Source organism: Ochotona princeps, chromosome 31, assembly GCF_030435755.1.
Source record: "Ochotona princeps isolate mOchPri1 chromosome 31, mOchPri1.hap1, whole genome shotgun sequence".
NCBI lineage: Eukaryota > Metazoa > Chordata > Mammalia > Lagomorpha > Ochotonidae > Ochotona > Ochotona princeps.
This window is the reverse complement of record NC_080862.1, coordinates 2,187,208-2,201,968: the sequence shown is the minus strand read 5'-3', so window position 1 is coordinate 2,201,968 and position 14,761 is coordinate 2,187,208. Positions and strand designations below refer to the sequence as shown.

The 14,761-nt window shown below is 41.7% G+C and overlaps 1 protein-coding gene across 1 annotated transcript in view; it reads right to left on the bottom strand.

Moving 5' to 3' along the window:
- TMC1 (transmembrane channel like 1) overlaps nt 1-11,180 on the bottom strand; it is a 79,703-nt gene extending 68,523 nt beyond the window's left edge. The window contains exons 1-5 of the mRNA XM_058657300.1: nt 11,108-11,180; nt 7,372-7,548; nt 3,449-3,490; nt 2,533-2,701; nt 1,239-1,367 (exon numbers count right to left, since the gene is read on the bottom strand). Of these exons, the coding sequence (XP_058513283.1) occupies nt 1,239-1,367; nt 2,533-2,701; nt 3,449-3,490; nt 7,372-7,548; nt 11,108-11,180 (590 nt within the window). The remainder of the gene's footprint in view (nt 1-1,238; nt 1,368-2,532; nt 2,702-3,448; nt 3,491-7,371; nt 7,549-11,107) is intronic.
- Between the last annotated feature and the right edge of the window lie 3,581 nt (nt 11,181-14,761).

The following is a 14,761-nucleotide window of genomic DNA, read 5'->3' as shown; positions in this document are numbered from 1 at the left end:
TGGGGAGTACTGTCATGTACAGACACATTTCCAGACACAGGCACGTGCACACACAGAGAGAGAAAGAGGGAGTGGACAGAGACAGAGAGAGAAAGAGAGAGAGAAAGAGAGAGAAAGAGAGACAGAGAGAATCTGGTAGTCAGAATGTGTCTGCCTCTACTGGTGCTGGAAAAGCCTACGACAGACACACGGAGTTCCCAAACCATACCTGTGTGTCTGTTGCAAGAACGTCCTGCTAGACCCATTGCTCAGAATTTGGAAAACCTTATTCCATTGCGGGGGGGGGGGGGGAGCTGTGTTCTAAATGATGGTGAGGTTGGCAGCACGCAGGGTGGATCTAGGATGTTTTCCTTTTTGCTCTCCAGTGACTGAGGTATCAGGATATTGATGATCGCCTTAAATAACAGACAAGCTCGCGCAAAGCCAAAACTATAAGTGACTTCTCCTGACACCTATTTAAGTTTTTCATTTCAACATCAGGGACAATTATGCGATATATTATCATTTTAACATTGTTAGTTAATAAGTTGGGGAGGGGATAATTTTGGAACCTTACCACAATTTGTAAAAAAAAAAAAATAGTAGTAGGAAAACACAATTTGTAGCAAAATTCGGGGATGTAAGCACGGCTGTTAACACACACACTCTTCCTTTTCCATGCCACATCTTCCCCAGCCACCAAGACATGGACGGACATGCAGTGTGTGTCTTGGGAATACATCTGTTCCCAATATCTAAAAGGAAAAAAAATTGTTGCACTTGGCATACTGGGAATTTACAAACTTGTGTTTTCTGAGTGTTTGTACCCACATCATCCATCAACATGAGTGACACATCTCCAAGGAGTCACTGTGAGCACAGCCCTCCATGAGGCTCCCATATGCACTCAGAACCCGCCCCGTACTCTCAGAGCTGTCACGCAACCTGGTAAAAATCAAATATGGGACCTTTTAAGAGAGCTGGAAATCAATCAAACTAAGGAAACCTAAGTTTACAAAGCAAATTAAAGTGCCACAAGGGTTTTAAGACCCCCAAAGCAATGACTTTTTCATAGTTGTCCCCAATTTATATTCACTGACTTGGTCTCTCTCCTAAGACATACATGAAGTATAAACATGAGCCTTGTAGGAGTATTTTTGTGCGAGATAAAGTGAATATATTATTTATAAAAAATATTCAGATACTTTAGGAGATCAATTCAGGAAAGGTATTTTTGCACAGAGAAAGCAGCACCATACTTAAGAACTTCAATTTTCTTTTCCATCTTCCAAGGTTTGCATTTGACGGTGGCGATCATTTGTCTCTTCTCATCTAGCTCGGCTTTCAGTCTTTCCAACTCTGCTTCATCAATTTCCTCTTCCTCTTCCCTTTAAAGAAACAAAAACAACAATGACTTCCAAACTTAAGGAAGACATTCACCCCCCGCCCTTTTTTTTCATTATTTCTGAACGGGGGGGACAGGCAGAGAGAGAGACACCTTTTCTATCAATTCACTCCCCAAATGTCCACCCCTGTCAGCACTGGACTCACAGGGAGCGAACCTGAAATTCAGTTCGGGTTTCCCAGGTGGTTGGCAGGAACGGAATCACTTGGCAAGGTGTGTTTCACAGGCACCATTTTCCTACTTGCCTAGCATCTAAAAACGTCCAGAAAGTAAAGACAGCAAAATTATTTTCTTTACTACTAATTCAGACCTTCAGAAGTAACCGATGAGGGGTAACTGGATCTCAGCCATGCACAACAGAGAATCAGCCTCAGTGTCAGAACCCTGGCTTCAGGCTGGCCTGTCGTTGCCCCGTCACGGGCATCTGGGGAGTGAACCAGCAGATCTGATAGCAAAGCTCCACCTAGTTCTGTCCCTTTTTGTGTCTCTCTGCCTTTCCGTTAAATTATTAAAATTATTAAAATTATTTTTACTGATTGAATTTTTCTCAAACAGTATTAAATATATTATTGTACACAAAGTTGGTATTCAGGAAAATGTTGCCCTGGTTGCACTAAAAGAGGCTGGACTATATTACATTGGAAATGAGAACTCAAATCCTGTATAACAGAGGCAAGCAGTATTAAATGAAGGGCTAAGTATTTAATATTTCAGCTTTTGCGTTCTACCTACTGTACTGCCTGATACTCTTTCTTATTAATATGCATAAAACTGCAAAAGCCATTCTTAAATCATGGGCTAGACAAAGGACTCCCCAACACCCTCGTGAGAGCCGTGTATACAGTTCCAGGCTGCTGCTTCCAGCTGATCTCTTCAAGCAGTGACAGGCACTGGGGGTGAACCAAGGAGGACAGCTTTCCCTCCATCTCTGTCTCCTCCACGCCTTTGCCTTGCAAAGCCAATGAAAATAAACAAGTATTGAAACTCCACTGCAATTATTTAAATGCATTTCATTCGACGGAATAACAGGGCAGTGCAAGTGAAGCCTATCTTTCCAAAAGCGGACGATCCAACAACATTAAGGACTAGGAGCAGTTGAAGGGAGTGATCTTCCAGCGTCACTTCAGCTTACAGCGAATCTGACTTACGCTCCTCTCCGCAACCGCCTCCTCCGTTCTTTCTCCCTGGCCTTCCTCGTTTCTTCATCTTCCTGTTCAGGCTCCGGGTCATCTTCACTGATGACATCTCTTTTCCGTTTCCTTTTTGGTCTTAGGCTTTCTCTCCTAGGTAGTTTGTCCTCCTCCTCTTCCTCCCCACCTAAACACAGTGGATTATACCGTGAGCAATATCAAAAAGGTCTCTCTCCCATTATAAAATCTATCTTAGCTTTTAAAATGACTAGTGTCAGACATCTGAGGTCCCAATCCAGCACAATAAGAGAACCATGACTACATATTTCATCTTGCACTATCCAAGGAAGCATCTATAGAGTTCAATTTCCTTTATCTGCTTAAATATCCGTATGCAGAGCCCCAGATTTTTTAAAAATTCATACTGTCCCAACGTTCACTAACTAGAAGGTCATCAGTGTAGGCATTGTGGCTCAGGGGGTCAAACTGAGACTGGAGACATACTGGAGCGCCAGTCCGTGCGCTGCCGGGCAGCTCTGATCACCCCAGAGGAGGCAGGATGGCCCTCGGGCTTCAACTCTGGCTCCCCGCATGAAAGCCCTGACTGGAGTTCTGAACTCCCGGCTTCAGATATTTCACAGGACAAGAGGAAGTGGAATTTAAAAAATGAAGGAGAAATAAACACTTTCCCAGACACTTAGTGGATTTAACACCACTATGCCATTCTTCAAAAAAAAAAAAAAAGCTGTATTTATTTTTATTGGAAAGACCGATATACAGAGAGGAGGAGAGACAGAGAGGATTAAAAACCATCATCCGCATATGCTCCTCCTGTTTCTACAGTTGTTTCTTCCCAAAAGGTAAGCGGCTGAAGCCTCGGAGCTTACATATATTATCAAAGAAACGAATGCTGAGCAGGCCCATTCCCACTTACTTGAACTTCCTTCAGTATCATCCTTCTCCACCTGGATCTGCACTGGTGAAGAGAGAAAGCAGAGCAAGTATGTGAATGCCCCTGTTAGTGTTCACTGTCAACAATTTCATCAGTGTTTCTGCAGTTAATAAAAACATTTCTCAGTAAGTCTGTGCATTTCAAAAGTGAGCATTTTTATTAGAGATAGGTAGGTACAGACTGTTACACAGTGGTGTGGAAAGATTTCTGTTTTTTCACCTTTGGGGATTTGCAAAATATACCAACTATAAGCCTATTAGTTCAATTCCAAGTCACTTCAAGCAGAGCCAGTATTGTGACTCGCAGGTTAAGCCTTCTCTTGAGACACTGGCGTTCCATAATGGAGTGCAGTTCACGTCCAGATGTCCTGCTTCTCCTTCAGCTTCCGGCTTGCCTGCTGAGGACGGCAGTGGAAGACGATGGACCCCTGTTACCACCATGCAAGAACAGGCTGGAACTCCCAGATCCTTCACCCTGGCCCTGCGTTGGGCAGCGCAGCCATCGGCGGGAAGGAGTGGAGGCTTACCAGTGAATACAAGATGGAGCTCTCTCTCTCCCTCCTGTCCCCTCTCTCTCTTCTCTATTATTCTGCCTTTCAAATAAGTAAACCTTTAAAATCCTTCAGCCAAAATCAATGCTGTATAACAACAGGCAGATTGGGGATCTGTTGGGTCATTCTTTTTAAATGTTGTTAGAATAGCCACATGCACAAACCAACTTGTTAAAAATTGAGAAAATTCATTCCAACCACATTTATTAGCCATTAAGAAGTTTTTCTCTTTCCTGTTTTAATTCTTTCTAATGGTACTACTTGGACATAGTCTAATTCCCCAGCATATGGTTCACCTTGCCCACACGGAGACAAGCAATCCTACAGGTCTTTCCAAGCCAAAGACCTCTCTCCAGGTCTTCGTTTTCTTCCATTTTTAATAAAAGAATATAAAGGCTTTCCTTTGAATTCTTTGATTAGTAGAGAGACAAAGTAAGAGAGAGGCAGACAGTCAAAAAGAGAGCTTCCACCTGCTGGCTTCCTCCCTGCGTTCCCCCAACAGTTCCCACTGCATCAGGACAAAGCTGAGGTCTCGATTCAGATCCCAGCTACTGTAGCCATCACCTACTGCCTCCCACAGTCTACACTAGCAGCAAGCTGGAAGCAGGACCCAGCACTGGGACTTAGGCCCTGGTCTCTGATGTGCAAGTGGGTAGTTCAACGACTCAACCAAAGTCACACTCCTGACAAGGTTGTCTAACATTTCAATAGTGTAGTAATTTGGAAAAAGTTTATTAATTAGCCGACATGTTTCCTTTGTCAATCCAATGTTCTTTCAGTGTCTGCAGAGTTCTACACAACTTCTCTTGTTACTTGGTAAAATCCTAGTAACTTGTTTATAAAATATTAATTTTATATTTTTACTTAAAGTGGAATGGCAAAAACCAAAAGCGCAAATTCCATTCACAAAGCAGGTTATTGTGAAAGCACTTTTTCCTTTACATAGCATCTGCACAAAAAAATCTTAAGATATGCAAAAATGTTATCATTTAACATCAGACACGGAATGTGAACACAAATGCTCTTCTGTTTCGAGCAGGCAATAGCTGGTTGTAATTGAATCTGCACAGAACAAAGATTTTATGTCACTGCTAGAGTTTGCAATAATGTTCTAAGAAGATATTCTGCATTCTAGTATAGGTCATGGGATTTTACTAGCAATTAATGCAGTTACTAAGTGTCTTCAAAGAAAAATTCTCTAGCAAGACATTTTGATGACGTAAGATTAACCTTGGGACAGGAACTCATCCATATTCACAATATAAGAACAGCTGAGAAAAAAACAAAAACAGCACACAGGAACCTACCACCTCTTCTGCAACACATAGAACCAAAGGAAATTTAAAGATACAACATTTACACCACCTTACACTTATTTCTAAGTGTTCGGTTCACTGGGATGTCATTAAATGGAGTCAATCAAGGAAGAATTACTGCAATATAAGCAAATCTTTAGGAAGGATTACATGTTTGTTTGTTTAAAGCAGCAAAAGCAAGTAAATAAGCAACTCTTTCATTTTCTCTAGCAATTAGAGGAGGGGGATAGCAAGCTGGAGACAGGACAATTACAGGTGGCCGTTATGGGGCGAGTTGTGGAATGCCACTTGGGAACCCACATCCCATATCTGAGTGCCGTTTCAAGTCCTTGCCTCCTCGCTTCTGATCCAGCTTCCTGCGGACAGATCCTGGCAGGCACCAGATGACAGCTCCAGGAAGCCAGGCCTCCAGGTGGGGCTTCAGCGCCTGGCTTCCGCTTGGCCAAGACTGGGCTATTGCAAGCATCTGCTGAGACACTTGGAAGACTTCTCCCTCTCTCACTCTCTTTATAGTACCCTCTCCGTCTCTATGTCCTTCAAAACATTCAAATTATTGGTGAATGTTAAATAACAATGGTGGTGCCAAACACGGGATAAAAAAATAACAGGCTGCATTTTCAAGTGATGCAATGAAGAGTGTTACAGAAAAAGCTCATTTTCACTAGACTTCCCGGCAGTTGGTACACGAACAGCCTCACAGTCCCAGTGGAGGCCGCCTTCCCTCCACGATGTTCCTGTGGCCAATAACCAACTTATGCTTCGTATGCATTGTAATAGTAATTGTTTTTATTGATCAAAGGTCAGCTGGCCAAAGGTGCCATCAGCATCAAGCCTTAAAAAGTAGCCACACGACCAGGAGATTTAAGACTGCCGAGTTCTCAAAGCGAGTTTGATTCTAACAGAGCAATAATTGGCCAGAAGAGGAATGAGTCACACTTGTCTGTTTCTGCTTCAACTCAAAGCAGTGCTGAAGAAGAGAGCCAGGAATGCCCTCCAAGACAAAAGCCTATATGAAAGAATGACTCAAAAGTACGTAACTGGGAGAAGCCAACTGTATTTCCTTTGCCAGACGATCTTGGGGAGGGCCTATCACCCCCTCTTGTCTTAGTAACCCCCAGCAGCAGGAGCTTGCTCGCTTCACCCCAACACCACCTCCCCCGCATCATGGTCTAAGTGCTCCTTAAATGCAATGGATCTTGTACTCTAGAGAGGATTCTTCAAGGGCATGATGAGAAAACAGTGAGGGGACAAGAAGTCTGTAAGGTGTTTTAAACACACAGCTGATTCACACTGAAGTATACATTCTTAAGACAGTAGATGAACTCGTACGCAACCCTTTTCATCCAAACAGACCCAGAAACTAAAAGCAGTAAAAGGAAACAACCGTCAAGTGTCACATTTCATAGACATCAGGAAACAGTGCTGCTGGGAGCGTTCTGATGTAACTGAAAGCACTGGGCACAGTTTAGGGTTCTCCAAGATCCACAGTGACCCCACGGTCAGAACAGTGCAACGGTACCACCTGGTCCTCGGACTTAGCTCACGGATGAATCTTCATTGTACCAGGCTATTATTTTAGAAACAGAACTGAGACCATCCAGGCCTGTTGAGGTCTTGGCCACTTCAGTAGTTGAATATTTCAGCTTGCAATTCAGCAAAAAGATCCATATTAGAAATATTAATTTGGAATTTTTAGCATACAGATGCCATTTAAAGCCTCAAAACGGAAGAGTACCAAAAACATGAGTATAAGTGGAATAGAAAAAGAGAGCTCTGAAACTCACGGGACAAAAGACTCCAGCAAAGAACTTGAGAAGGAAGAGCTGGTGAAGCAGAAGGCAAATGAGAGTGGGGAAGGCAACTGCCTTCACCAAAGACAGCCAGGAAGACGGCAAGTTGGCCATCGGATTTGCCCACAGGGGGATCAGAGATGATCTTGAGATAGACGGATTGAGGGAAAGGCAAAAGTAAAGGTCAGCTTTGCAAATAAAAGTGGGAAATGAGGAACTGGAGACAGCTAGCTAGAATGTCTTACATACTGATAGAAAGATCCATGAGAATCACAAAGAGCAGATCCATAATGCTGCAGTCTAGTGCTCCCATGGCCACTTCCATTCCAGAATATTTACAAAAAGCTGCAATTAGGTACTTTGTAAAGCTGGCCCTCTGCAGAAAGAGCAAAAGCAGCTCTTCTTCTAAGCGGCTTGGAGGGTTGGCTAAAAGAAGAAGAAAAGGCTATATATATTCTCAATAAAGAAATGGACATTTATGAAGGTCTGCAGAGCTCTCTCTGGTTCCAAACAAATACATCTTGCTCCTTCTTTGCCTCCAGATTATCACAGAACAGGAACATTTCTTATTGGATCATACTGTCATACCGTATTTTCAGAGTGTGTGTTCTCACACTGTAATTACCACTATAAAGGGCAACCACTGTAACTCGGTGGGGTGAGGCAAATGTACACTCTCTTGCGTTGAGAGAGAACCTTTTATAGTAATAGGACAAATAAATTAACAACCAGATGAAAATATAAATATGTATTAGAAGTCCTCAGCAGCTATTTCCCTGGCTTATTTAGAACAACAGCAACAAAAAAAATCTTCCATAACATTTCTGAAAGATAAAAATGATGAGGAATATTTGTTGCCAGGAATCATGTGTAAAAAAAGAAATAGAAAAAAATAAAGAACTGTGAAAGAACTAAAAACAGGCAATTATTCCTGAACACAAAGAAAGGCTGGACGAACTCTATGCAAGGTCTCTACCCTCTCTTTGTCACACTGCTTTGTGCACACCAGAGATGATAATTAATGCCCATTAGCATACACTAGTAAATGTTAGTCAGTGCCTTCTAAAGAACAAAAGGGCTCAGCGGTGAGGGAAGAGCTGCAGCTATGAAACCAAAGGCAGAACTGCAAGGAAACATTGAAAGCAACGTGGGATTTGCATTTGTGATTTCCTCATTTGTATCTGTTCTCCCGAAAAACAGAAATAACACCAACAAAGATGAAATTCTTTAGTTCATTTTCTTTCTTTTATTTTTTTTCTTGTCTAAACAAAAAGGAAAAAGCAAAAGTAACTCATTACAAAGAATGAATCATTCTTTTTTTCTGTACCTCAACTGGGGAAAAAATCACGCCTCTTGGGATCTGCTATTCAGCTACAGATACTGCCCAACATAGTCAACATTTTAACGAAAAGCTGTTTGAATTCTAGAGGCCCTCCTGAGGTAACAGTGCTTAACAATACACAATTCTGAGGATTAAAAGACCTTAGCAAGCCAATTTCTGCCCACTCCGTGATGGATGACTGCACCTCCCCATAGCTCATCCCTTGGTCACAGGAGGATACATATGATCCCTGAAGACAGGACAGGGCCCAGAGCAGTGAGGGGACCTGAGCCCCTGCATATGATCCCTGAAGACAGGACAGGGCCCAGGTAGCCAGGGAGCAGTGAGGGGACCTGGGCCCCTGCATATGATCCCTGAAGACAGGACAGGGCCCAGGCAGCCAGAGAGCAGTGAGGGGGACTGAGCCCCTGCATATGATCCCTGAAGACAGGACAGGGCCCAGGCAGCCAGAGAGCAGTGAGGGGACCTGAGCCCCTGCTTGCTTAACTGCGATGCACCCTTTCCTTCGCTCTGTCCCTCTGTCGCTATGCCTTTGAAGTAGACAAAATATATAGAAAAGTAGCCAAACCACATATCTCACAAAGATTAGCTAATGCCTGAACGAAATCAATAACTCTGAAAATATAGTCTTTAAGTATGGAATTATATATGCAAATACACATAATAACATATATAACACATATGAACAATTTCTTTCCAAAAAGTTAAAAATCGCTAAGATCTTTTTAATGGCAACTACATTCCAACTACCCTCGTTTTATGCTTATAACAATAAAATAAGATCATTATTTATAACTTAATTTTAATAGTGAGCTACCTGAGACCCAGGAATGCCAATTGACTTGCTAAAGATTAGACAGCAAAAGTGGAAGAAATAGAATTTAACTCATAGTCATGAACATGAATTCCTAAACTCCTGCTTTTAATAGTGTAGATAATTACTCCTGTAGTTGGGATGAAGCAAGGACTTCAATGAAAAGATGGTCAAACTAATTCAATACATACATCCAACATTTGTGCCTGAAGCGACCATCGAGATCAATATCTCCTTCATGCTATCATGTATGAACAATTTTTTTTTCAGAAAGTTAAAAATCACTAAGAGCTTTTTAATGGCAATTGCCTTCTAAGTGTTTTCATTTTATGCTCAGAATAATAAAAAAAAAGATCATTATTTATAGCTTGATTTTAGCAGTGAGGTCTCCGAGGTCCAGACAGGTCAGACTCTCCTGCCTCGGCTGCGATGCCCATTTGGGAAGTGAACCAATGCATGCAAGCTGTGTATCTGTATTTTTCTCTTGTTCACTCTTTATTTCAAATTAGTAATTTTTTTAAAGATTTTTTTTTTATTGGAAAGGCAGATATACAGAGAGGAGGAAAGACAGAGAGGAAGATCTTCTGTCCAATGGTTCACTCCCCAAGTGAGCGCAACGGCTGGAGCGGAGCCAATCCAAAGCCAGGAGCCAGGAGCTCTTCTGGGTCTCCCACACAGGTGCAGGGTCCCAAGGCTTTGGGCCGTCCTGGACTGCTTTCTCAGGCCACAAGCAGGGAGCTGGATGGGAAGCAGGGTCGCCGGGATTAGAACTGGAGCCCATATGGGATCCTGAGCGCGTGCAAGGCGAGGACTTTAACCACTAGGCTACCGCACCGGGCCCTCAAATTAGTAATTAAAAAAAAAAAAAAAAAACATTTATTTCAGCATCCCTCACAGCAGTTTAACATAGGTGCTCAGTAGATTCTTGTTTAATGAGTTAAGCCATAATGAATGCAAGACCCACAGCCAGGAAACACTGAGTCTATCTCTAGAGAAAATCGGAATATGTAGAAAGGTAATCCCAAAATCTTCAATCAGTATTTGTTTCGAGCAGAAATAGAACAAGATTGGATTAGCATGGGGCTGGCATTGTGGTGTCCTAAGTCAAACCTCCACCTGCGATACCAGCATTCTATGTGGATACTGGTCCCCGCTGCTCCCCTTGTAACCTAGCTCCCTGGTAACGCCCCTGAGTCCTGCTGTCCCTGCACTCACATGGGAGACCTGGGAGACTCCTGGCTCCTGGCTTTGACCTGGCCCAGGTCTGCCTGTTATACCAGTTGGGAAGGGAGTCAGCTGCTGAAAGAGTCTCTCTCTGTTTTTCCCTCTCTCTATACAACTGCCTTTTAAATAAATGAAATAAATCTTTAAAATAATGGGATAGCAATTGATTGGTTTTATCTGAGTCACATTCTAAGCTTAACCCCATTCAATGCCACTCACTAAGATTCATTTATATTGAGCATACCTGTAGCTACATATATATGGACATACATATATATGTATGCTATTCAAGCCCACTACTTGTATTGGAATAGAAGAAAGAAAACACAGACGTTTCATTATCAACTTGGCTGTGCCACAAAATATCCAGGTATTTGGTGGAACATTATTCTAGTGTGTAACAAGTCCCTGAATGACTAACATTTGAACCTGTAGGCTGAATTAAAAAAAAAAAAAAACACCTTTTCCATGGTTGGTGAGCCTTATTCAATTTGTTGAAAACAGAATGAACGGCTGAACAAGAGAGAGCTTTACCTCTCTGCTGGACAGCGTTGGAGCTAAGACATCAGTGTTGCCCTGCGCTGGGTTTGGACTCCAACTCACACCGTTGATTCTCCCAGTTCTCAGGTTTTTGGACTGTAGTTCTTCCTTGGCCGTATAGATAGGGCTGTGAGGCATGCTGGCTAATATGGCCAATAACAAGACTTTATCCTCAGATTTCCTTGACAGACTCACAAGTGTACAGCAGAAGTGAGATACAGCACACGTTTCGGAAAATACTTCTAGAGAAAGTACAGATTAAAAAGAGAGCGAGAAGAAGAAAAAGAGATAGAGAGAAGAACAGATTCTTTGAGGAGGTTCAAGGTTTTTGGTGATATTTCTTCAAGAAGCAAGTATATGTTTAGCTTTCTGATTTTCCTTGGATTGAACCCATGTTTTTTTTTTAAGATCATGGTTATGAAGAATGAATTTATTTCCATGGTAGAGAAATATGAATGTTAAGCACTTTTGTTCATCTATGATTGTACAATTACTGCAGGCACATGATAGGACTAGAAAGACAGCTCAGAGACTTTGAGTTGCTGTCTGGCTCTACAGAAAGAAGCTCTGTGCTTCAGTCAGATGTAAGGATGTTTCAGTTCTGGCTCTGCCACAATTGTGTGGCTTCTGACATTTGGACAATTTATTTCAGCTCTCTAGGCCTTAGTGGGGGGAAGGAAAAATAACTGTCATATATAATTGTTGTGAGAATTCAGTATAATAATAAAAAAATACACATAATATGCACAATTCAGTGCTGGATTCTAAAGGTCCCGAAGAGCTATTCAAATTCTTCAGTGTAAACCTACACATGAATTTCTGACATCTTCAAGCTAAACTTAGAAGAAAGAACGGGCAACACATCAACAATGAGTCTTACCCTAATACAATGAACTCTGCAAGAAGGAAAATTTCCATGATATTTAGTCTGGAAAGATATTAAACCCGATTTCACCAAGAGACAGGATAACAATAAAATATTGCCCTAAATCACGCCTCTTGGTACCCTTAGTCCTAACACTCACGTCTGGTTGCTATGCCACAAAGCAGATGCCATAAAATCCACACTGCCTACGAGAATGGTCAGCTTCATCACCCAGTTTTTTCTTGTTATCAGTTGAAGAGGCAATTGTACAACAGGCGTGGTTTAATCAATAAACAAGGGGACAGCAGCCACTGAGTCTTTCAGTGCAACGCAAATAATAAAATCGTTCCATACAAAGAGAAAGAAGTCAGTTGGGTCTGGAATGAAAAACTTACATGATCGCCCTCACCCAGCTTTGGAATTCCTTTTTCTGGCAGTATTTTTGCAACCAGAGGACAGATAATCATGATTACGTGGCAACACAAGAAAGCAGGCACAGGAAGAGAAGCACTTAGTAGCAGCTTGACAGTCTGCCAAATCCAGAGTAAGCCAGGATCTTGTCCTTGCTAATACATTCTGTATCTTGATTATAAGTGCTTTCTTTTAGTTGAATCTAATCAATTTTACTTGATTATGTGCCAGAGGGTTGAGACCGTCATTGTTAACTATTGCTCCCTACAGGAAAGTATGATAAACCCAGTCTTCCAACAGCCCAATGAAAACAAAGAACCAAAGCTGAGGCTGATGGAGAGAGACCTTTCAGAAATCTAGCAAATAAGTCCCTTCCCTTCCAAGGGCTGGAGTCATGCTTATTAGGACAAGTCAGATCCCAATTCCAGAAAGTAGGGTCAGACTACACTAAGCCCAGTTTTCCAATTCAATCTAGCATATTTTCAGAGGATATGAAGTAGAACTAACATTATGATGGTGATTGCAAAAGCAATTCAGCTTCCCTAATATGTTCAAGTGTTCTCAAAAAAACAAAACCCTAAGTCAGAGCTACCTACAGACCTTCACTTTGAACTCTTCAACCCAATCTTTGCCACTCAAACATTGATCCTGTTTATTTCAAAATCCTGCCTAATATGTCATGAAATATGAAAACTCATTATTAGCATATATACTGAAACATTAGTGAATGTGAGTGTGAGAAATGGAATATGTAAACATTAAGAGTGTTTTTTTACAACTTTCGTATTTTTCTCATGCGTCTACTTATAATAAGTTAGTTGCAGACAACAAATTATGTTGATTGTCTATGCTTGGTAAAGCTGTTTGCTCACCCTGACACACAATGATCACAATGGAGTACTGGCTAGATGGGAGATTAACTTATATTTTATTCATCAGCTCAGCCTGGCACCATCAAGAGTGTATTTTAATGGATTCCATGGACAGAAGCCATCCGTTTTTCCCTTGGTCTGTTGTGCTGGATTTTGCCAGTCTCCAAACCTCTTCACCTCTCAGTCCCAGAGTCTACAAGGAAGCAGCCAGGCAGTGCTGCCCAAGCTTTAACGTGCCTCCCTTCCACCAGGATAGCTTGAACCACACATTCGTGGGCCTCAGATAGAGATGCTCGTTCAAGAACTCCCGAGAGAGCCCTAACTTTTGGCTTTCCCAGGATACACAGCGTGGTCCTGTGAAAACCAACATGTTAAGGTGTTCTGATTAGAACCTGGAGAGTTCTTTAGTACCTGCTGCATTATTTTATAAAACATCCATGACCCTGAAATTGTCTTGTCTTTTGTCTATAACATTGTCTTCATTAGTCTAGGTTGACAGTAAGCCTTAAGGACAGTACACATTTTCTAACTACAGGTTCGCTCTTGTAGGCCCACTGCAGTTCCACACCAATTTTAGGATCGCTTTGTCACTTTAAAAAACTTTCCAAGCTTTTGATTGAAATCACATCGAATCTACATGTCAACATAAAAAAAAAAACAGATGTCTTAACAAAACAATACCTTCCAGTTCACCACTGAGGATTATCCATTTATCTCTACAATCTATAGTTTCCTCCACACATTTTACACTTCTCAGGATTCAAGCTTTGTACCTCTCATCTGAATACTTCGTGATGTGGTAAATTATATTTTAAAATTCACATTTTCCAATTGTTTATTTCTTGTGTGTGTCAGATTTGTTTTCTTAGAAAGTCTTTGTCTAGTTTTGGCATCAGACTAAGTCTGGCCTGTGGGAAAAGGAGAAGTAGTTTGGCTCTTTAATTTCCTAAAAAAGTTTGTGCAAAATTAGAATGCTTCTCCCTTAAATGTTTGGTTGAATTATCCAGAAAAGCAATTAAAACTTGAAATATTTGTTGTAGAGACAGTTTTTAAACTGTTCATTCAATTTCTTGAACGAACATAAGTGTATTAAAATTACAAATCTCTTTTTGAGGGAGTTTTAGTAGCTTGTATCAAATAAATAATATGCACAACTTTAGCATGAACTTCACCTTTTTATCATTTTAATATCTATCATCTATCAGCTATCATTTCTATCTACTATTATATATCGCTTAATAAATTCCTGGCCAAAAGTTTACCAATTTTAATTATCTCAAAAAACAAGCTTCGGGGACCAGCTTTGTGCCAAAGCACGTCAAGCCACTGCCTGCAGTGCTGGCTGTGCAAGCCCCGGCTGCTCCACTTCCAATTCAGTTCCATGCTGGTCTAGGGGAGGCAGCAGCAGGTGCCTCCGGCAGGAGGGTCCCTGTCACCCGCAGGAGAGAGCCGGATGAGGCTGTGGCTCCTGGCTCTGTTCTGGCGCAGTACTGACCACTGCAGCCATCTGGGGAGGGAATCCACAGACGGAGGGCCAATCTCTGTGCCTCTCCTTCGTTCTCAGAAATGAT